General features: G+C 38.6%; 2 protein-coding genes across 2 annotated transcripts in view; both read left to right on the top strand.

Annotated features, from left to right (window-relative positions):
- Positions 1–1,900, top strand: part of gtf2h1 (general transcription factor IIH, polypeptide 1) — a 14,554-nt gene extending 12,654 nt beyond the window's left edge. Inside the window, exons 14-15 of the mRNA XM_081355588.1 lie at positions 17–109; positions 1,062–1,900. Coding sequence (XP_081211714.1) covers positions 17–109; positions 1,062–1,148 — 180 coding nt within the window. The 3' untranslated portion in view covers positions 1,149–1,900. The remainder of the gene's footprint in view (positions 1–16; positions 110–1,061) is intronic.
- Positions 1,901–2,852: 952 nt separating this feature from the next.
- On the top strand, positions 2,853–24,043 carry hps5 (HPS5 biogenesis of lysosomal organelles complex 2 subunit 2). The gene is made up of 23 exons (XM_081356220.1): positions 2,853–3,001; positions 4,147–4,262; positions 5,896–6,006; positions 8,103–8,167; positions 8,251–8,443; positions 8,711–8,841; positions 9,565–9,795; positions 9,906–9,977; positions 10,125–10,213; positions 11,521–11,699; positions 12,487–12,645; positions 13,155–13,311; positions 14,158–14,269; positions 14,663–14,809; positions 14,905–14,973; positions 15,772–16,325; positions 17,062–17,182; positions 18,358–18,507; positions 18,654–18,773; positions 19,545–19,658; positions 19,739–19,845; positions 20,840–21,188; positions 23,313–24,043. The coding sequence occupies exons 2-23, from the start codon at positions 4,158–4,160 to the stop codon at positions 23,371–23,373; spliced, it is 3,396 nt and encodes a 1,131-aa protein (XP_081212346.1). The 5' UTR covers positions 2,853–3,001; positions 4,147–4,157; the 3' UTR covers positions 23,374–24,043.
- The last annotated feature ends 527 nt before the right edge of the window (positions 24,044–24,570 follow it).

Here is a 24,570-nt window from a genome sequence, read left to right as displayed (position 1 = left end):
TCTCTCCTGCACACAGGTGGTAAAGATGAAATCTAACCTGGAGAGATTCCAGTTGACGAAGCTCCGCCCCTTTCAAGAGAAGATCCAACGGCAGTATTTGAGCACTAATGTAAGGCCACGCCCCTGACCACACCCCCTCCATTTACTCTAATGGGTTCTCTGAATACTGCTTAGAGGACACATGAATAATTAATGGTTTTCACAATTTACCATTTCCATAATTGTGTGGAAAAACTGGTTCAGGATAGAGTGTTGTTTAACCCTCTTATATGAACACAAATAATGTGGACATGATTAGACAATGCTAAATGGTCTTAAAAAAATAGTCAAACTTGTGATCTTTGTGAACAATGACCGCCATAGGAAATGAATGGAAAATTTTTAAAGCCAGCTATATATTTTTAATGCATAAATATTTTATTACATTAGATAGAAAGAAATGGTGCATAGTTTATAGTGAACACTCTAGGTGAGGTCCATGAAATCCCCTCAAAATATAAAATATTCAATTATTAATATTTTTGCTACAAAATATAGTACATTCTCGTCATTAAGAAAAGTAACTGCAGAGGATCACGAGTGTGACCCTTAAGTGAAGAGTACCAGAAATAAGTTACAGTAAAGCACCTACAACGAAAGTCAATGTGGCAAGATATTTTGGAGGGTTTAGTCAAGTCACCTTTATTTCTATAACGCTTTATACAGTACAGATTGTTTCAAACTCAAAGCAGCTTTACAGGCATAAACAGGAAAATAATAATTTAATGATGTAAACAAAGAAGAAAAGATGCGATATGTTGCACACAATTGTTCAACATATACTTTTGTTAAACTACATAATTTAATTCTTATGTGCTAAAATGTATGTTATTTGAGGTTTAAGGTGTTTATAATTTCCAGTGTGATTCCTGTATTTGGATTTTTCCATATATAAAGTGTTTTTTAAATATTTTTGTTCATATAATGTGACATTTTAAGAGGTTTTAAGGGCATTTTTAAATATTCTGATGCACTTACAGTGGATCTACATAGTAATTTCCTGTGTTTTCTGATTGCAAAAGCTAACGGGCCACCTGGAGGAAATGCTTCAGGCTGCGTACAACAAGTTCCAAGCCTGGCAAACGCGCAGAATGATGAGAAAAACCTGAGGAGACTGTGAGGAAAAGATGAAAGACAGAAAAGACTCTGGGTGAATTTAAAGAAAAGGGAGAGGAACAAAGACACACTCTCCCAGCTTGGGCCGACTGGGACCTGATGGGCGGATTTTCCAGCCAATCAGAGCTGGAGGTGCTAGTGAGCGCGTCTGCCTGGGGGAGGGGCTTGAAGAGAGCAAATTCTGTCATCTTATTGGTCCACTTGGAGATGGGCTGCGCCAGTCAGAAATAACTGTATTATTATGTACTTCTCTCTTTTATTTTGTTCGTTCCGTTCCGTTTTTTGCCTTTCCCGATTATTATTTTTTTCTTCAGTGGATAATTTCATTTCCTAGGTAAGATGTGAAATTTTAACAGAGTTGTATTTCTACAATGACCAAACTTGGCTCAATAAAACCATGGAAAGATCTCAGGAACTTATAACGTTTAATGCAAAGGACTCGGTTTGAGGAAAAAACTTTTAAGTCAAGGATAAGGAGGACTCTTTACAAATTGGATATTGCAATCCAGTTCGAATCCCCCAAGACTTGAGGCTGATTGGAAATCAGTCGCTCAAGACATGCCAAGGGGAGGGGTATAGCAATACTGTAATAATAATAAGAGTAATAATAATTTCTATGTAGTGCAATTACTGATCTGTGTGCCACAAACACGTGTACATGCTCATCCGCACTGCTTCATAATGTGCTCTCTAGCTGCACAGAGTTGTGTATGTTATTTCAAATAAAGTCAAGATTTAAACAATTAAACTGGTGTGTTTTATTAAAAGCGCTTCCTTAAAGTATTCAGTTAACCAACAGTGAGGAAGCTGTTATATTACATCATAAAACCCCTGAAGAGGAAACACTTTATTTTGATGTTTTCAGAGACAGGAATTGCATTTTGCACCGTTTTTCTCTAAACAACCACTACTTCCTTGTGGTGCTCAGTTTGAAAACCCTTTGTTAGACCAATACATCTATGTAAACATTGAACAACTGGCCACACACTTCTTCCAGACATGGTTTATAACGAATAATGTCTGCTCAAACCAAATCGAGCAGCTTAATGTAAAACAAAGAGATTTTGAGCAACTAAAAATTAAGATTCTGCACTGTTTCTACAATAGGTCACTAACCATTTGCATCATTAACTAAGTTAACTCTTTTTGTATTGGTCTCAGACTGTATACAGTAATCAATACTGTTGTAGGTTATATTCTCTTCTCATGATCCACCATACAGTTCAGTTAAGTCATTCTGTGCTTGCATTTGGTGATGGCTATCTTTATAATACAATTCCTACATCTCTATATGACTATGGCCCTTAAACACATTAATTACAAGGGCGTAAGATGTTTGAGGGTCGAGTCTTGGCTATTTTTGCTTGCTGGTGATGGAACAGGCTTTATTCTCCTGGGCGTCTCAAATATCAATCAATACCAACCAGAGATTTTAATGGACCAATGGACCCCAAACTACTGCTGGAACACCTACGCGTCTTTGAGAATCATTTCTTTGTAAAGCAGATATGTTCAAATAATACTTATATGTTTTTTTTCATGCATGATTAGAAGATATATTAAGTTTTGCTATGAGTAAGTAAAGTTCCCTATGTATTTGATAGTAAGTGAGGTCCAAAGGCGCCAGAAATAGTTCCCCGGGCGAGTGTGAATCACTGCGCGTCACAATGAGTGGATCGCTATGGAGAAGTAGCGCCGGTCAGTTTTCAGTCAGCTGTCAAACACACTGCAGGAATTGCAGTGGCGAAAAGAAACTCATGATCGTCACTTTACACACTAAATGATTAATTTTTACTACATTTCTGGAGGTTTCGCAGATTTAAATGCGTCTGGAACTCAGGAGGAGGTAAAACGCGAGTTTATACATCTTAATTCATGTTTAATACGTTATTGAAATGCTTGAGGTGACATTAAGCAACTCAAATAAGTTCAACTCATTTATTTATAAAATAAATAACGTTTGAAAAATGTTTTTTTTTATATATATATATATATATATTTCCTTAACGTTTAAATTATACAACTATGAATTTAAGGAAATAATGACGAGGAGAAGTAGAAACTAAAACGTTGATTGTGAAAGTACCTAAATTTCCAGCTCAGGATCAACTATGACCTTAAGCAAACTGTTTTTTTAAAGACAAAAACTCAAATAAAAATGTATTTATTCGATGTTTTTTGCTGTTTTGGCGAGTTTTAAACTCGGATCTCGTGATTGACAGTCATGCTAATCGGCTAACGCGGCGGTTTGATTTATAACTTCTAACTTTGAGATTCACCTTTAACGTTATATAGTGTTTCATAAAATTAACTCTTGTAAATATGTGTTCAAAACTAAGCGGAAGTGGTAAAATGTGTGTATATGTGTGAGAGAGTAAGCGTTTTGTCTTTTCTGCTGACTTTCAGATGTGTGAAAAACAAATAAAGAGAGTAAAAGTTCCCAAAAATAGATTATACATCACGTTTTTGTTGTATATTAGGTTAGTTTAAGCATTGCTTTATATTATATAGTTTATACAGTTTATGTCTGTATATATTGTCCTTCAATGGAACTATTTTTGTGTGGAAAAGCAAAGGAAAATCACTGAAAAGTAGAGGAGAGATGGGTGGTAGTCATGCTTTTTCAATTGAATTTCCCTGGAATCATATGACTCTGAGGAAGGCTGTGTCTCATCCTAGTGAGCTCACTGTGCTGCTGCCTATTTAGGGCTTATTTTTGGGCATAATCAGACTCTGAACCCACTTATGATGACCAAAAGTGCTGCTGTTTGAATGCTTGTGTACCTGGTAACAATGTTTGCATACATTTTTGTGATTGGTTGCTTGTTAAAACATGCCCATGCATGCATAATCTGCCCAAAGTAATACACATATGATGCCTAAAAAAATGCATCTATGATATTACACCAAAATGCTGTCTAGTTAGACAAACATGCTGCATTCACTATTGATTCCCACTAAAAAGCCAATGTTATTGTTGTTTCCTCTCAGGCCGGTGCAGGATGATTCCTGTGGTTCCTGTGGAGTCCTGCACTCATGTCCTGGCAGAGTTTGACTGTCTGGACCCCCTCCTTTCCGCCCTGCGACTGGACTCGGGACGTATCAAAGTAACATACGCACTTACCTACTCAACTACCTCAACTATTGCGAAAGAGTAGAAGTGTTTATTGGTACAGCTTTTATGGCAACTGTTATCCAAGCTGACCTGAATTGCATTTGGTGGTGTTTACTTTTGAGGGAGCTTAATTAAACGTCTTTCAGATTTATTTGATTTCATGCCATGAGAATAATAAAGGGGAATAATTTAGTAGATGAATCAAACCAAATATATTCGGGTCAAGTAGTTTCACCCTAAAACCAAAAGAAAAGAAGAAAGAGAAAACAAATATTTTTCATTAAGAACATTGCAAAAATATATATATATTTTTTGCATTGTGACATAAGATTATTAGAAATGAAAGAAATTAATACTTTTATTCATCAAAAAGCATTAAATTGATCAAATGTCATCGTGAAGAAATGTTTCAATGTTACAAAAGATTTCAATTTAATATAAATGCTGTTAAAGAATCCTGAAAAAATAACTACTTGTATATAATTTAAATGTTGCATGTAATATTTTTGAATTTCAATAATGAGGATTATTTTATTGTTTCATTATGTTAATGACATTAAAGCAACACTAAGGAACATTCTTTACCTTAAAATAATGTTTCCAAAATGGTTCCAGTGGTTCATCAAGTCGTAACAGGGTGAACGGCACTTCTGCATTGGCTTTGCGGCCCTATATCTGCTATAACTGCACTATGCAAGTTTGCCAAACCGGGTCGCATTTCTGTAGTTCGAATGAGACATAAGAAAACTATCAATTTGACTTGCTTTACGTCAAGCATTAACGATAGTCATTATTTAGTTTTTCTTTCATTTCTGATGTCGCAATACATCATACTTTCATGAAATCAAGCAACATACTCTACCTTGTCTGTGGACATCGTTCATTCAAAGCCGGTGCTGGATAAACAGCGAGTGTGCGTGCGACGGTAGACTGCGGGCGGCGAAATTATTTACAACAGCGGTAATGGACAATTCCGCTTCCAACCTGTAGAGGGACTGAAGAGGAAAAGTTCCTTAGTGTTGCTTTAATTGTCATGAAAATGATCTTCATAGCTATTTTCTGAAAATTCTGTCATTATTTACTCACCCTCATGTCGTTGCAAACGCGTAAGACTTTCGTTCATCTTCGCAACACAAATGAAGATATTTTTAATGAAATATGAGATTTCTGTCCCTCCATTGACAGCTACGCCTACCACTTTTACACTTCAAAAAGTTCATAAAGAGATCGTGAAACTAATCCATATGATTCGAGCGGTTTAGTCCAAATTTTCTGAAGAGACTCGATCGCTTTATATGATGAACAGATTGAAATTTCAATCTCTTTATGCATTTTTTTAAGTGTCAAAGTGGTAGTTGTGTAGCTGTCAATGGAGGAACTGAAATCACACAGATTTCATTAAAAATATCTTCATTTGTGTTCTGAAGATGAACGAAAGTCTTGTGCGTTTGGAACAACATGAGGGCGAGTAATTAATAGCGGAATTTTCATTTTTGGGTGATTGAACCCTTTAAGCAATCAATAATGTTATATTTAATTATTTTTAAATTCAGGATGAAATATGACCTGTAGATTTTGTGAGATTCACTCTAATACCCTTCTCTCTCTTTGTCTGTGTCCTGCAGTGCACATGCCTCTCGGTGTCCAGAAAGTGGCTCGCTCTGGGCACGTCCTCCGGAGGACTTCACCTCATTCAGAGAGACGGCTGGAAGCAGAAACTCATCCTCACACACAAAGTACACACAGCCAACTCATTTCACAAGTTCCCCTTTTACACACTTTATGCATAGAAATATCAGCAGTGTTGAAATGCTACTGTCCAATGTTATCAATTGTGTGTTTAGTCTTTGTGCAGTCTGCAATGGTGTATGCATGATGCGTTTGCTTCTTCCTGTGTTTTATTGGCTCTGTGAAGTAGTTATTGATCACACAGTCATAGTCGGGAGTAGTGATGCATTATTATTGTCGTCTATATTGGTATCATCTTTCACTTACGTCATGCTCTGCTTTGACTCACGAAAAGTGTTTTTCAAGGTTGCTAAGTAGCAAGGAAACAGGAAGTGTTTACAGATGAGTGAAAATAGGGACAGAATGTAAAAAAAAAAAAAAGTCCTGCTGATTTCTGGGATACATCACATCGAGAAACGTCATTGTGTCCGGATGCTCTTTAAAAAAAAAATAAAGATTTATAATATCGGCCATAACAATTTTCTGAGTGAAAATGAAAGTGTTCATCAGTAGCCACGTTTCCATTACCCTTCAAATTGCGCAAATTGAAATTGCGCTTTGAAAATGCGCCCAACTAGCCTAGAAATCTAGACGCAACCTAGCGGCAGCAAAATGTATTTCGCAGCCAGGGTAGTCTAGCAACTCTCAATAAACCTTCTCGCTGCAAAAACCCAGATTGGGTCAGGCCAATCACGTCGTGTATAGAGTAGGCGGGGGCGGGCTTAACATACACGACAGAGTTGCGACCTGGCTGCTGCTACTTGAAAACAAAGAATGGCGGCTGCTGATGGAGAACAACGGTCTTTCGAATCGGCTTTGGCCGCGACTCTGGAGGACTTGGAGTTAAGCTTTTCTTTGAGAAAAGAGCAAAGAACGGCACTTAAGTCATTCTTAAAAAAAGGAAGATGTGTTCGTTGTTTTGCCGGCCAGATATGGCAAAAGTTGAATCTATCAACTAAGCTCCGCTGTTGGGAAATAGCTCTGGTTGGTTGAAGCGCTGTCCTATTGCGTGCAGAGGGAATTTGAAAGACAGCCGTTTATCCCGCCCCTCGGATTGAGCCGTGACTATGGTGAGTTTCCAGACCTAACATCTTGATGTAGGTCTGGCTTGCCAGGCTAGCGCCCAACGTCAATTTCGTAAAAACTCCCATATTTTGCAAAAAAAGTTTTCACGTTCGCATGAGGTGGTTTTTCAGGCAATTCGAAAAAGTAATTTTTCGCAAAACTGCAATGGAAACAGTTTTTCCGCATTTACAGGTCACCTGACGTACGTAAAAGTTGATCATTCTTTAAAGGAACACTCCACCGTTTTTTGAAATAGGGCTTATTCACCGTCTTTCCTACATTTAGATAGGTGGGCAAATGCTTTTTTTTCTCAGTGCATGCACTGTTTTAGTTTGGAAGCGCCACCGCTAGCTTAGCTTAGCATAATGAATGGAATCCTTTGTTGCTAGCTAGCATGTCATGAGTAAAAGTGATAAAAAAAAAATTAAAAAAATGCCTGCGCATTCACAACGAGTACAAATAGCAAAGCAGATTAAGACTAGGCGATTTCCTAGGCAGAAATTGACATGGGACTATATTGGGGGAAACTAAAACAATGCATGCACTGAGACAAAAATGCGTCTAAATGTTGGAAAGATGGTGAATAAGCCCTATTTAAAAAAACGGTGGAGTGTTCCTTTAAAGATGATGCGGTGTGTTTGGACAGAAGACAAGACAGAGTTCTTTATTAAACTCATAAAAGTAATACGGGAATACAATACTGGATTCTAAACAACAAAGAAGTGCAACAATTATCAAGACCTTGAAGCAGAAATGAGAAACCTCATATGTGAAAGGGGTTTTCCTTGGATGCTTGGATAACACACACGTCTCCTTCGATTAATAATAACGGCTAGTGCAGTGGCTGCTATGTACATAAACCTACCAGCATACATTGCCATGATTTTTGGTACGACTTATCGCGAGAGGAAAAATTACGTTTTAGTCGCATAACATCGGTTAATGGATACGGCGTCATTTCGCAATAGTTTTTATCGTCATTTAGCGCAAATCTGTAATGGAAACGTGGCTAGTGTGCATCTTTTTTGTCTTTATTTAGGAAGGCTCAATCACGCAGGTCTCATGCTGCCCCCATGATGAGGACTTTATCGCTGTAGCAACAAGGTATTCATCTTCGCCACATTCACATGTGCTCCTGGTGTTTGTAGTTGACAATCTTGATGCGTTTGTTTGTGTGTGTACGCCAGTCAGGGGTTGGTGGTGGTGTGGGAGCTGCACTTGGAGAGGCGTGGCCGTCCTGAGCGCGTGTGTGTGTCCTGGGAGCATCGCGGACAGACGGTAACATCTCTGTGCTGGGACACCGTGGCCCTCCGAGTGTTTGCTGGAGATGTCGGGGGGAAAGTGTCCTGCGTCCGGGCTGGGTCGGCAAAACTCGGGAAGGTATAAGAAAACTTTTTCCATGTGTTCATACTGATCCCAAACTTTTGAACGGTAGTGTATTTTATTTAAATAACAATTAGTGAAGCATTTTGAATCTATGCTTGTTCAGTTCATCTTTATTCATTTCCCGATGGCAATTTGGTTGCAGCATACAAGCATACACACAAGACAAAGCCATACACACACACACTACACAAAAAAAAAAAATATTGTTTTACTAATCGGAGCTTGTGTGTTTGTTTGTGGTTTGGTTTTGCTTCCAAACAGGGCTCTGCGTTTGTGATCTTCCCAGTTCAGACCATCACCACTGTGGATTCACGTGTCGTTCAGCTGGGGTACACAGACGGACACTTGATGGTCTCGTCTCTCAGGCGCTGCTACCTGTGTGACACCGAGAGGTGTGTGTGTTGGCAGGAAACATAGGACGACACGTCCCTTTACCTGCAATTAGTTAAAAAACTATTTGTTCACTTTGAATTCTTGACGCAAATGTATGAAAGGTATGAATTGGGCTCTTTATTTGATCAAATTTATCACATTTTCCCCATGTCCTCAGACCATAACTAAGATTAAATGTTTATCAAATGTAAAAAAAGAATCTGAAAACATTTCTTGATTTGTTTTTCGGGGTCTGCTAAAATAGGTTTTCATACTTGAATGTTCAAGAAACACATTATTTTTCCCAAATTCTCCATTGGTGCTACTCCTCTCTTCCCAGCCCCTCCTTCTGAAAAGCACAGTGTGCTTTGATTGGTCGGCTGGTGTGTTGTGATTGACCCCCTTACCATAACCGCCAGTTTCCACACACTACGAACTAACTTAACCAGGCCCCGCCCCTTTATTCTGCGTATTAATTATTATAATGAGGAATATTGTGACGTGTTCGTTCCTGGAAGAAACTCAAGACTACAATGGAGGCGTTTCAGGGAGTTCAGAAACACTGACACTGATATAGAGAATAACTCCCGCTGGAGGGACTTTGTAACTTTGCAGACCTTCATCATGCTCAAACACCAACATTACACATTAAAGAAAGATGAAAAGCACAATAGGAACCTTTTAATGCATACACATACTTTCAAGAAATAAATTCAGTCTGTTCCTGTCTCTCTTTCTCTCAGGGAGAAGTTCTGGCGTGTGGGTAATAAAGAGCGAGATGGAGAGTTTGGGGCGTGTTTTCTCCTGCAGGGTCAGCGGGGTCAGGGGGGTCAGGGGGGGGGTCCTCCTGCCCTGCTGTACTGCGCCCGGCCCAGCTCACGCATATGGGAGTCCAGCGTCAGTGGAGAAGTCCTGAGCACACACCAGTTCAAACAGCTGCTGGCCTGCCCACCGCTGCCCCTCATCTCTTACAAGTGTGTGTTTGTGTGTTTAACACTTACTTGTGACCTCATTTTGGCCCTTAGTTCTGTATCTCCATTCTTTTTCTCTCATTATTGTGTATTTTTACATGTCTTGTGTTCAGGAATGAGCCTCATTTCAATCCCGCACAGACGAGTCCACAGTCTCTGGCTTTCCCTAGACTCCTTCAGTTTGGGTAACCACTCCTTGTATTAAAATAACACATGACCTCTTTGGTAAAGACACAGTATTTCATATCTGCTGTGTGTATTATGATTACAAAGATAACGTCTCAGGTTTGAAAGGGTTTTGGTATTAATATTTGACTTTTTGTGTTTCTTAGTGATCAAAATCTGCTCACCTGGACGGATTCTGCCATCTACATCTTCACACCTCACAGTGGTCAGGTTCTGCTGTGGACAGAGGTCAAAGGTGAGATGCACAAAAGTATATTCACTCCAAACAAATATTTTTTGTAATATTTTATGATATTATAGCTCATGGGTCTTTATCTGTCTTCCAAAAAATATGTATTATAAATGTAACATTTATTATAAAATTAATAGTTATATAATTATGGTAATAAATAAATATTAATAATGTAAAATCAACCCAATTGACATAAAACATAAAAATATATAAAAAAAAATTTATGGAAAAAAGTCATTTATTTTTTTGTTATTTTCACAATTGTATTTTTTCTATATGTATTATTTTTAGATTTTTTTTTTACTAATATATATATATATATATATATATATATATATATACAGTGCTATGCATAAGTTTAGACACCCATGCTAAAGTTGACTAAAAAGAGGAATAAAAAATCATCTTTTGGAAACTGAACTTAATGCCTTAATTTAAAAAATTAGGAAAAATCCAACCTTTAAGGGCACCAATTTTCTTTGTGAATGAATAATGTATCGTAAATAAATAAATGTTCTTCCTTAAAATACAGGGTGCATAAGTTTGGACACCCCTATGTTAAATTCCCATAGAGGCAGGCAGATTTTTATTTTTAAGTATTTTTTTATATTTTTTTTAGGATACTATGCATCCTGATAAAGTTCCCTTGGCCTTTGGAATTAAAATATCCCCACATCATCACATAGCCTTCACCGTACCTAGAGATTGGCATGGTTTTATTTCAGTTAGCCTAAAAGCTAGTTTGATTTGCATTGAGAGATGATCTTATGGAAAGTACTCCATGCCAATCTCTAGGTATGGTGAAGGCTATGTGATGATGGGGGGCTATTTTAATTCCAAAGGCCAAGGGAACTTTATCAGGATGCATAGTATCCTAAAAAATTTTTTTTTTTTAAATACTTAAAAATAAAAATCTGCCTGGCTATATGGGAATTTAACATAGGGGTGTCCAAACTTATGCACCCTGTATTTTAAGGAAGAACATTTATTTATTTACGATACATTATTCATTCACAAAGAAAATTGGTGCCCTTAAAGGTTGGATTTTTCCTAATTTTTTAAATTAAGGCATTAAGTTCAATTTCCAAAAGATGATTTTTTATTCCTCTTTTTAGTCAACTTTAGCATGGGTGCCTAAACTTATGCATAGCACTGTATATTAGTCTACCTAAATTAAAATATATAATTTTTAATAAGAAATAAAACAATAAAAAATAAATTAATTTAGCTTATTTAAAAAATATATATTGTATGACCATTTTGATCGTTTTACGGCACTTGGATCCATATCTGTCTTCCTCGCTCTATAGATGTGGTGGAGATTTCAGTTTTCCGTAACGAGATATTTTGTCTCCATGGTGACGGACGTTTGTCTCACCTGTTGCTGGTGTCACCTGATCGCTGTGTGGAGCGGCTGATGAAGAGGGAGAACTGGACGCTCGCCGCCACCGTCTGCTGCATGTTTCAGCACACCGTTACTACATCCAGGGTACGCACAAACAAGAACACATTGAGCACGCATTTATACTACATGCTGTGTTTAAAGTTTGTGTTTACATACTAGTTTAAAGGCCCCCTGAAATCAAAATGTACGTTTTTTAGCTTTTAGTATGAATATGTTAGCCTTAAGGTTATGAATAAGCTGCTGTGTTCCAAAACAATGACAAAATTCACATTTAGGAGATATAAGCATTCAAAACTTACAGTCTCTCACTTCCGCCAAAATGGATCACAGATTTTTATGACACTTCAGCTTCTCATCACATCTTCTGTCCAATCAAATGCTCTCTAGAATCTAAAGCTCCGCCCCCTGTGCTATAAACACCACCTGGGCAAAGCGACCGTTGACACGTCACAAAGCATTATGGGTTGGAGATGTGAGTTCGGTTGCTCAAACGCTCAAGTTTTATTCTGTTTTCCAACTGTACGTTGGTTAAGAATGAAATGGCTAGAATTTATTCACACCTCTACTATTGAATCAAACGTATAATCAGCGCTCGGATTCGCTTCCAATGTGCTGTGAAGTACGACTTGCAGTCTGTGAGGTAAACTAAATGCTAATGGATATTTTGAAAAGGGGGAGGAGCTATTCAGTATGTCCCAGCTTAGCTTCCTGTTTCAGTGGAAATAACGTCAACGCATCAAACAAAGCTGCTTGTTCCAAGGCACTTCAGTGGGCTTTTTAAGAAAGAGGTAGTATATACTGTTCAGTGTGCTTTAAATATTATGCTAGTCCTCCATTCCAAAAATAGTCTCTCTCTTTTGCATTTCTTCAGGCCAGGAAGTCCCTCCCCATTGATCGACTGGAGCATCTCAAGGCTCAGCTAAACTCCTCCTCCCAGCAGCAGCTGATTGGTCAGCTGGAGGAAGTGATCAGCAAACTGGAGCCACTGGACTCGGCCTGCAGCAGCCGCAGGAGCAGCATCTCCTCGCACGTGAGTGCGAAAACACACAGACAAATGTGACCCTGGATCACAAAACCAGTCACAAGTCGCACGTATATTTGTGGCAATAGCCAATAATACATTGTATGGGTCAAAATTATTGATTTTATCTTTTATGCCAAAAATCATTAGGATATTAAGTAAAGATCATGTTCCCTAAAGATATTTTGTAAATTTCCTATCGTAAATATATAAAACATTTATTTTTGTGAGTGAATGCAGCACAATCACCAACATAAATGAACAACTTTAAAGGAGATTTTCTAAATGTTTCGATTTTTTTGCACCCTCAGATTCCAGATGTTCAAATAGTTGTATCTCGACCAAATATTGTCCTATCCTAACAAACCATACATCAATGGAAAGCTTATTTATTCAGCTTTCATATGATGTATAAATCTCAATTTCATAAAATTGACCCATGTGACTGGTTTTCTGGTCCAGGGTCGCATATGTATAGAGACACATTTTTAAAATGCTAAATGACTCTTCCTGCGCAGGAGAGCTTTAACGTTCTGGACTGCGGCATCTACCGCGTCATCAGCCGAAGAGGCAGCCAATCAGATGATGACACCAACTCCCTCGCCAACCAATCGATGCTTGAGGAGGAGCGGCTGAAGGAGTTCAATTTCACTGAGGAAGAGCAGGTGGACAATGGTGAGACAGCGAGATCGATTTCAAACCTAAAAGGGAAGTAGTAAGAGTTCGGCTCTCTCAGTGGGAATTCCTTGTCCGAATACAAGAATACAGAAAGGGACTTTCTACATCACATAACTATTTAGCTTGTAAAACTACACGGAAACTGTAACACTGTGTCTAAAAGCAACCAATTTTCAGTAAATTGACATATTTCAGAGTGAGCAAGGATATTAAACAAGATATAAAAATGTGAAGTGGGACTTCATTTTATTTACTGTGACATCAGCCATAAAGGAAAGCCATTTTAGAGGCAGAGCATACCCTTATTTTGCATTTGGAGTAACATGCATGGATGAATCATGGAGAATAATAACACCAGGAACATGTATTAAGATAGTAAATAAGTTTAATTTTCGCATCTTCACTGAAAGCAACAAAAATAAACTACATTATGCAACAAACTCAGCCAATCAGAATTGATCTTTAATAACAATTTTGATGTTCAATAAAGGGAACCAATGTGATTTAACTGCGTGCAGAGCTATCAACCAAAAAACAAAACAAAAAGTTTACACTTATGACAAAAAATATATAATTATTTGTGAATTTTTAAATGGTTTTATAGTAGTAATTGTATGTCAGTGTGTTGTATGTCAAATATTTTGCAATAAAATACACTAAAACATCAGTGAGCAGCAGTTTAATCATTTATCTGGTGTTTTTGCACACTTCGTCATGTGATGAATTAGTTAATATCTGCTTTATCCCGTGCTTTCGCCTAGTTGTTTCCACATCTTCTGACTTCTTCTCATTCTCTTCATTCATCTCTCTATCATTTCAACTCCTCCTTTTGCTGTCCTGAAGACTCTCAGTCTGTGCGCGGAGAGGGCGACAGGTCAGACCTCGGCTTGCAGTTTCTGCCGCTTACTTTCCGCTCAAAGCCCCCACGAGTGGCCCTGCAGGCTGTTCGAGACAGGTACACACACACACTTAAGCATCTGACCACATAAATTCCCCTTATATTTCATTGTAATTTCATTTCCTCTTAAATTTCACACCAGACACAGTCTGATTGGCTGGGTCATAAGGAAGCTCTAATGCTTATTAAAATGCAGCTGCTGATACCAATGTTATTTTTAAAACTGTGACTTCCTGTTTTGCCGTTGTGTCACATATGTCCTTGACACATTGTCTCATTTTACACTTATGCGCATGATTGGCGAGGTTACCAACTATTTCTCCTTCTCTTTATTTTTTATGTATGCAGACGTTGTTTATTTGAAAACCAGCTGCTTATGTTTTGGACTGTCATTGCTGATCTTGGTTATGATCGTAGCGAATTATAATTGTAAATGTGTGTGTGTGTCAGTGTCTCTAGCTTTGTGAAAAAGACGACCGAGAAGATCAACACGCTTCAGATGAACTCAGACCTATGGCCTCGGCCTGACCTCAGGGAAGGCGTTCCAGGAGAGGTCACGGCCACAGCGACTCCTCTTCCAGAGGAAGGCGAGCATGAGTGAGTGTGTTAATGTTGTCTGACTGCTGCTATTGATGGTTTTATATAGTTACGTTGTTTGTATTGTGGTTTTTGATTGTCTCTCTCTCTATAAGAATGAACGCTGAGCAGTCCAGCTCGGAGTCTGAGCTGCAGGAGTTGAGAGACGCCACAAAGAAAGCCATGTGAGTTCCTTCCCCTACTGCTGCAGACAGTTAAACTGTAAGCTAATGAATGTTTACATATGATACATTAATGAGAGATGGTATTATGGAAGATCAGCAATGATGAATTATATTGTTAAAAAAGATTTCCGTTTTAAATAAATGCTGTTCTTTTGAACTTTCTATTCATCAAAGAATCCTGAAAAAATGCATCACGGTTTCTAAAAAAATATTAAACAGCACAACACTTATAATAATAATAATAACGTGTTTCTTGTGCTGCAAATCATCATATTAGAATGTGACACTGAAGACTGGAGTAATTATGCTGAAAATTCAGCTTTGATCACAGGAATAAATTACATTGTAAAATATATTCGCATAGAAAACAGTTATTTTAAATTGTAAAAACATTTCTTAATATTACAAATACAAAGAGACTTCTTTCAAATACATAAAAAAAGATTTGCAGTCAATAATAAATGTTCTTTTATAAGTGCTTTCTCAAGATTTTTGTTTAAAATACATTTAATGCATAAGGAAAATGATGTACTGGAGTCAACATTTGAAGTGGATCAAAAAAAGTTAATCAAAGTTGTCCTAAGACAAGAACGGATATTGTTCAAAATTCATGTATAACTTTGATGAAAGGTTTTGATCCACTTCAAATGTTGACTAGTGTACTACTGCGTTTTTAGTAGACCTGCATTGTGTCAAAGGATTTTTATTCAGATATATATGACTAGCCAATCACTGTAGTTGCTGATGCTTTTACTGCACACTGAACTGCTACTAGAGTTCATATATGTTCTGTTGTAGCTCTCAGATCCAGAACCCCATGGTTTTACTGGACCCCGTCTGCCTCAGCGATGTGCTCCAAGACTGGGCCCCGGTTCTGGAGAGGGTTCTGGGTCCTGAGGATTACACCGTACCTAGAGAAATAACTCCTCTAGAGGAGGAAGAGCTTGTTTCATCAATGTCCTGCTGCGTCGTGGTTCAGCCAGAGGTCTTAACAGCGCCGTCTATTTACCTGGATGAATCCGCAACCCTCACTGAAGAAGAGGACCTTGGAGAGACCACTCCTTGTTCCACCGCCCCAGTCAGAGCGTCATTCCCACCTCTTGCTAACCATGTTGAATTAATCCAGCTGTTTTCCCCCAAACCTCTGCCCCCTGACCTCCAGGCTGACCTCTCACAGCTGGCCTGTCTTTATCTGGAGATGGGCTGCCCCGGTAGAGGAGGCGTCGAAAGTGTGTGTGTGTTCCTGAGGAGGTTCTTCTTCCTGTTGGACCAGGAGAGAGTGAGGAAGATGTGTTTGCTGAGATACAGAGAGCACCGAGAGGTGCTGAAGGCGTATATCGCTGGCATGCTGGGTACGTTTTCACAAAAATGAAGAGTAACTGTTATAATAAACCTGCTTTTTATTGCAATTCTGCTAAGGCAAGACACTACTGGAAAAAAACATTGTTTTTTTAATGCTATTTGGCTTTTTATAACATGTTTTTTCAGAGTAGTGGAAATAATACATCTAAAATGCACCTTTGAGTGTTTATTTTATTGAATCTATTTGCACCTGTAGATTTCAATCACAATACCTATTTTAAAGGGCAATGAGTGTTTTTCCGCATCTTTACATACACCAAACTTTACAGTTTAATTCCTATCTATATTCTAAAGGTTTTAACGGAAGGGTTTATTCATATATAATTCGCCTGATTTTATACAACGTTTTATTCCTAAAAACATGGTGAAATTGTTTTGTTTCTGGCCGTTGACAGTATTTTACGATTTATGGAGTGATAAAAAGAGAAATCCAAAATATGACAATATAATATGTAAAAAAATGAAAAAGGAATTTTGAACCTGGCTTTATCCAGTGTTCAGATTTATGGTCTGGAAATAAATACATAATTATTGCATATTTAATTAGGGAATGCCTAATTTGCATATTTAAACACATCATTTCAGAAAACTTGTTGTTTGCAATTCTTGATCAAGTTGACCTTGAAAGTATGGTGATATCATTATTGTACTGTATATTTTCACCCTTTTCATCTGAGGTGTCATGCCTTAATATTAATACTGTTAACAATCTGTGGCGGGTGGTAGAGTTCACTCAGGCCAGTAAGGTGGTGGAAGTGATTCAGAAGGGCGACCTGCTAAAGTCTCTGAGCAGTCTGAGAGAACTTCAGCCCTGGAACACACCTCTGCTCCTCTCTCACCTGTACAGGTGAGTTTACATCACTCTTAGTATCTGTATATTATCAATATGGTCACCTGCAGAGGTGTGAACACATCATTTTGTATTCACTTATTATTTATTTATTTTATGTGTTTTGTGTAGTTTTGAGTATTTGAATGTACGTGTTAAAGGGATGGTTCGGAGTAATTTCAACCTAAGGTCCTTTGCACCATGACCTCGAGCCAAACCCCCCCCCAGAAGCCTTTTTTCCCTTGGTTGAACATTATTAAAGTTAGAGCTTATTTAGAGATATCTCTAAGAGATTTCAGCCGAATGATTTAGTGCAGGCGCTAATGGATCCTGTGATGTATCTGGTAAGTTACCGCACTAATAATGCCCAGAATGGCACCAAACTTCTACAGTAGTACAAATAGGTTCTGTACTCATAAAACACGGCATTGGAAAGTTTCTAAGTACATCAGGAGTTTATTTAAATAACACTTGCCTGATGGCTAATGCTACCGCTAACCTGGACGTCGATGTCACTTCAGTGGTTTGGGAAAAGCCCGTAAAAGTCCTGTCAGAAAGCGATGCATAAGGATGTAGTGTAACGACGCCCAGTTCCAGGAATGCACTAATATTTTGTTGGTAGTACCAGTTTGCAACAATTATTAGTTAACAGTAAGTTGTCAACACTTTGGAAAAAATAATAAAAATTTTGGGATATACCAAAAAACTTTTTCAGCAACACCGGCGACTTTTACAGGCTTTTCCCAAACCACTGAAGTGACCTCATTGTCCGGGTTAGCGGTAGCATGAGCCATCAGGCAAGTGTTATTTAAATAAACTCCTGATGTACTTACAAACTTTCCAATGACTCGTTTTATGAGTACAGAACCTATTTGTACTACTGTAGAAGTTTGGTGCCATTATTAGTGGGGTAATTTACGAGATACATCATAGGATCCATTAGCGCCTGCACTAAACCATTCGGCTGATATCTCTAAATAAGCTCTAACTTTAATATTGTTCGACCAAGGGAAAAAAGGCTTCTGGGGGGTGTTTGGCTCGACGTCATGGTGCAACTAGGTTGAAATTACTCCGAAACATCCCTTTAAGTGTTATATGTGAAGCACCATGACGGTTTAAATGAATTGCCCCATGGGGATTAATAAAGCTCTAAACTATTTATATTGAATATAATGTTTGCTTTCTTTCTGCAGACTCTATGAGAAGCACGGGGAGCTGGCCGTTCGTGCCTACCCGCAGTTCTATCCCACAATCCTCCCCTCTGACATCATGGCTATGGCTTTACCCAGCCACTTTCTGCCTTATCTGGACAATCTGGTCCAATCACGAGCCGAGCAGCAGCGGTACGGCCGTGTTACATTTACAGTGTTTTACCATGTGTGTTAGTCCTGATTGTTAAGGTTGTGTATGTGTCATTTTTACACTGTGATATTGTATTCTTGAACATATCAAATAATCTATATACTTTTTTTTTTCTGTCATCTCCCAGGTTGTCTTTCTTGGGTTCTCTTCTCCAGCCAGAAACTCTGCGACAGGATTGGCTGGAACTGGCGTTATCCCAAGATGCCCCACTAAGGGAGGACACACTCACTCCTGACGGACAGCCCAGGTACACAAAACTATTTTTGTCTGTAAAACAAATGTTGTCCCAAAAAAATTATGCACTGAAAGTTTATATGTATGTATGTATGTATGTATGTATGTATGTCTGTCTGTATGTATGTATGTATGTATGTGTGTGTGTGTGTGTGTATATGTGTATATATATATATATTGTACTCTATAATGTCTCTCTCGCTCTCACGCTCTCTCTCTCTCTCTCTCTCTCTCTCTCGCTCTCGCGCTCTCTCTCTCTCTCTCTCTCTCTCTCTCTCTCTCTCTCTCTCTCTCTCTCTCTCTCGCTCTCGCGCTCTCTCTCTCTCTCTCTCTCTCTCTCTCTCTCTCTCTCTCTTTTCTCTCTTCTCTCGCTCTCGCTCTCTCTCTCTCTCTCTCTCTCTCTCTCTCTCTCTCTCTCTCTCTTTCTCTCTCTTTTCTCTCTCTTCTCTCTCTCTTGCTCTCTCTCTTCTCTCTCTCTCTCTCTCTCTCTCTCTCTCTCTCTCTCTCTCTATGGCCTGGTTTCACAGACAGGGCTTAGACTAAGCCAAGGCTTAGGCCTTATTTCAATTAGGACTTCTAAGTAGCTTTTATAAACGTGTCTTAGAACAAAACATTACTGGTGTGCATCTTGAGACAAAACAATGACATTGACATATTTTAAGTTGCTTTCAGTTAAAACAGCTCAAACATGCATTCTGTGACTAGACTCAAGCCTTGTCTGTGAAACGGGGGGTAAATATACAATATTCCTTTTTCGCTGGTTATATTGTCTCCTGTGCTGTAGGTGGCACTCTCATTTCTTCAGCTGGGGTTATGGGCGTCTGCTGTCTCTGCTGATCCGCTTGCCTGCTGATCTGGCCTCCAAACAGAAGATGCTGGAGATGTGTAGAACTCAAGGGTGAGTGTAGAATTAGAATGGATAGAATTCAATCAGAATGGGTAGTTGTATAAACTGTGACTGTGTTAATTGTCTCTCAGGTATTGGATGGGTTACCTGTACCTGTGCAGAGAGTTGCAGCGGCGAGCAGAGGCTTTCAGCGCCATCTGCAGACTGGATGACATGACGCTTCTAGAGGAGGATGATGGTAAAACAATCACAGATACCCAAAACTGTCTTTTAGATGAACAGACGATAAGAGACTGTCAATATAAAGTCTAATTCGCTAATCAAGAACTGTCTGTCTGACACTTACACCGTGTCCTAACCAGACGCGGTTCACAAATATTACACATTTAAACATTATTCAAATACATAGGCTGAGTTACTAAAACAATCTTTGTCAAAGAATACACTTGTTTGTACACAGTTTGAACATTCTTGTTTCCATTTAATTTCAAGATCTGAGGTGAATTATCCATTGTTGCTTTTACAGCTACAAAGCTGGAGCACTAAATGATATTCAAAGTCACATTACACGCTTTTAACATTAAATAAAGCACATAAACAGTGTCTGAGATTATCATCGCCACACTTTGTGTTTGTTGTTCCAGCGTGACGTCGCGGAAAAATAGAAACCGTTTCTAAAATAGAATCGTCGCGCGGCTGGTTAGGACAAACACTCTGATCAACATGGAAAAGATGCCTTTTATCGGATGTTGCGGCGTCGCATCGCGTGTATTTAGGTGTAACATATTTGGTGTATTTTATAAAATACCCGTGTACGTGTGGACTAGGCCTTAAATAACCCATGAATCAGTTCTGCAGCATTTATTCCATATCTAAGGGGCTCTTTACATGACACCGTTTTCAACTAAATCGAAAAAACTTTTAATGCGATATCTAAGGGGTCGTTTACGTGACAACAGCATTTGGGTGCCTCAAAATGCATGTTTTTGAAAACGGTCTCTGTGTAAATAACAACAAAAAGACGATGACGTCATGCACATGCGTATTACGTGTTCAGTTTATAGTGTTTCATCGACATCTAACGGCCTGGCAGCAGAATACAGCGTTTTTAGTCGTTTTCGTGGATCCGTGTGAATGGGGATCGTTTTGACGATGGCATCGTCTGTACGCGGAAAACTCAAACTCAAGTCGTGTAAACTCACCCTAAAATATCGCTTTTTCTCTTTCTGTAGGTATTGTTCCTCAGTCTCTTGATGAGTGGGTTTTGCTACTCCAGCTCTCACAGCAAAACAGTTCAGTCGACGAAGCGCCGCTCACTTCACCTCTGCCCAGCAGCACCAATGGATCCTGTTCAGACGACACTAACAGTAATGGCACGAGTGACGGTTCCTCTGACCTATCAAACAGTTCAAATGACTGGAGCATTCGGGTCAGCCCAGAGAACATCATCCTGCGTCTGGTCAAGGTCTTCGGGCCGGACCAGGCCCTGACGGCCCTCCAGGAACGCGGAATACAGGTGGATCTCAGTTCACGCTCCACGCTGGTCTGTGATCTGCTGCGTATGGCTGAGAAGCGGCAAAGGTGAGCGTGTGAAAAACAGTAAAGTGCAGTATATACACTAGTCAGCATTTGAAGTGGATCAAAACCTTTCATCAAAGTTATACATGAATTTTGAACAAAACCCGTTCTTGTCTTAGGACAACTTTGATTAATGCCTGGTTCAGATTACACGATTTTGACTCCTAAAAATCTTGTCTTGTCGTGTCGTGGACAAGAAAGATGTCAGACTGCACGTTGCTTTCCGACCAGTCATCGCGAGCTGTCTCACACACACATTCACTCGCACATATACACACGCGCACACACACACACACACTCACTCACTCGCTCGCTCGCTCACTCACTCGCGTGCACACACACACACACTCACGCACACTCACTCTCGCTCGCTCACTCACTCACTCGTGCACACACACACTCTCGCTCACTCACTCACTCGCGCACACACCCTCTCTCACTCACTCTCGCTCACTCAATCACTCAAGTGCACACACACACTCACTCACTCACTCTTGATGGAACCCGTCGTGGAGGACCAAAAAAAAAATTAAACATGCTAGTCTTTTTATCGTGATGTCATGAAGCATCGCAGACGCGACGTAGGTTTTCGCCCACTATGACACACTATACGAGATGAAACGATTGAATCGTGCGTCCCGATGCCCGTCGTCGTTTACGAATCCCCACGACACCCTACGTCAAACGGATCGAGCCAAAATCGGGCTAAAATCGTGTAATCTGAACCAGGCATAACTTTTTTGATCCACTTCAAATGTTGATTACTGTAGTTTTGAGTAAGCAGTTCGCTAGTATTCCTTGCAGAACACACCGATTATAAAAAATAGTAGTTTGTGTGCAATATTTACTGCAAAGTATGCTATTCTTCCATTCTGAACATATTTGTTGCATTCTGAATAACATACTAGCATTGCACTCTTACTATTTCTGCCAGATAACGATACGTAAGAAATAGTAAGAGTAGTATGGTTGTATGCTATTTCTAATTTAAACATTGTTTTGGAAAATAGTTGGCAGTCTACAGTTATACTCTGCATTATGCCAATTATCCATTCCCATGTAATTGTTTTTGGAAAATAGTAGACAGCGTAGTATGATAATATACCCTTCCGCTTTTGAAAAATAGTAGTGTATATAGCAAGCAGTAGTATTTCATTATATGTCATTTAAAAATAAAGAAATAGGCAGTCTTACAGTATATACTGTGCGCATTGTGCTAAAATTCTATTCCAAACATATAGTCTGAATTTGGAATTGCATGCTTTCATACTATTCCAAATTCAGACTATATGTTTCATACTACTATACCACTCTTACTATTCTTCTATACCCTTATATATGCTATTTTGAATTTAGACATTGTATTTGGAAAATTGTAGGCTGTGTACTGTATATAGCAAGCAGTACGCTACTATTACATAAATAAAAAAAGTATATTGTGTACACTGTACAGTATATACGGCACAATATCCTAATATTCCATTCTGAACACATTGGTTGTATTCGTAATAGCTTACTAGTATAGCACTATTTCTGGCATATAAGGATATAGGAGAAATAGGAAGAATAGTATGCTATTTCAAATTTAGACATTGTTTACGTGCACATGTGTACATTAGTATAAGTGTACATTATATAGCAGAATGTTAGTATTCCATTGCAAACGCATTGTTTTAGGAAAATAATAGGCAGTGTACAGCGTATAGATTGCATAGTATGTTTATATTTCATTGCAAACAAATTGTTTTTTGGATAATACTAGTAGCAGTAAGTAGTAATTTATTTCTTCGGTCATTATGAACATTTAAATCTTAGGTCACATGTAATTCAAAGATCCTGTACATAATACAATAAAAAAAAAAAAAAAAAGAAAAACCAAAATGTTTACATTAGAAAGATAAATACAAAATATGTACATTAGGAATTTAAATGCTAAATAATGCCTGACCGACTAGGCAGTGTACAGTACATACTGTATTGTGCAGTAGTTTTCCTTCAGGAATGTCATTTGAAAACAGTAGGCATAGTATAGTATATACTGCGCAGTGTGCTTGTATTTCCTATCCTGAACATGGGTAATGTTTAACAGTTTTTGTTCTCATGCTTTTTCTCTCACTGTCCTCTTAGAGCGCTGATTCAGACCATGTTGGAGCGCTGTGACCGGTTCCTGTGGTCTCAGCACGCTTAACACCCCCGTGTCCACCTGATCTCTGCGTATGCTGCTCTCAGTATGGACACACTGCTCTGGGATCAGCTCTGTATGGCTGTTTCTAGATCAGATGATCTCGGGTCACTGGACCTTTTCAGTCACAATCTAACACAGATTCCTCTAGCTTTTTGCGCACCAGCAGTGAGAAGACTGTATTGTGCTGTAAATGGTGGAAGTGCTGCGTTGGTGTCACATGACTAAACTGTTCTTCAGTATTTCGTCTCCTGTTTCCAATTTAGCTAGGTGACACAGTATTAACAATGGGCCTTTTTAATGAAATATCATTCAAAAATCCATTTGTACATAAATTATCCTATTGAATTGATGCATCTATTAATGTAAAGATGCTTTAGATTCTATATCCGAGTGTTTTCCATATTTATATGAGGAATATATATGTATACAATATTCCTTAAATAGATTTGGAAAATAAATAAATGCATATTTATCTATTTAACGGTCTTAATGTTATTTTCATCTGCAAGTATTTGAGAACAAACACTGGCCTTATCAAACAAAGAAAAACTAACAGACTTGTGTTCTTTTAACATGTGAATGTATGAACTAAAGCTTTTTGTAACTAATGCCATGTGGTTTATCAGGCTGCTCTTAATGAAACACAATAAATATGAGTATCATGTTAATTTATAATCGTGTAGAAAGTGTCCCTTTAAATGCACAAATCTTTCGCTCTTCATGCAAACAAATATATTTTATACTTTATAGAGACTTCTAGCAATGAATTAAAGTGATTTTCTTTCAGTGACACTAGATTTGGATGGTAAATGGTCATGCTGTGTTACAAAAACACTGTTGTGGCACACGTGGTCCAATCAGACGTGTAAAGTTATTCGCTTCTGTGCGTCAAACTCGTGTTCGGCGAGAACAACGGCCTTTTTAAAGTCATCAAACTGAAATCCCCGACTCTGTTCTCCTCACTTTCCAATTTCTCTTATCAGACTGTTTTTCTCTGTTGCTCCACTGACCTCTTTTCCAGGTGTGTCTTCAATCTGATCGTACCCGTGCCAGCAGAAGTGTCATCCACAGGTGGGCAGAGAGAAGGGGCATTACTGGAAATAAACAACAAACTCATTACCAGAAGTATTACACATCCTGCACCGTTTGAGCTCCAGACATGAATGATTCCTCAAATCATGCGTGTTTGTTGAGGAGAGC

Source organism: Scardinius erythrophthalmus (assembly GCF_964197995.2).
Source record: "Scardinius erythrophthalmus genome assembly, chromosome: 24".
Classification (NCBI taxonomy): Eukaryota; Metazoa; Chordata; class Actinopteri; order Cypriniformes; family Leuciscidae; genus Scardinius; species Scardinius erythrophthalmus.
This window is presented reverse-complemented; position numbering and strand designations above follow the sequence as displayed.

What these genes read in the sequence shown, in the direction of transcription:
- hps5 (XM_081356220.1), top strand. Translation starts at nt 4,158, where the DNA reads ATGATTCCTGTGGTTCCTGTGGAGTCCTGCACTCATGTCCTGGCAGAG. An exon ending in CTGCAGGCTGTTCGAGACAG is followed by an intron (nt 14,270 to 14,662) that starts GTACACACACAC and finishes TGTGTGTGTCAG; the next exon opens with TGTCTCTAGCTTTGTGAAAA. An exon ending in GACGCCACAAAGAAAGCCAT is followed by an intron (nt 14,974 to 15,771) that starts GTGAGTTCCTTC and finishes GTTCTGTTGTAG; the next exon opens with CTCTCAGATCCAGAACCCCA.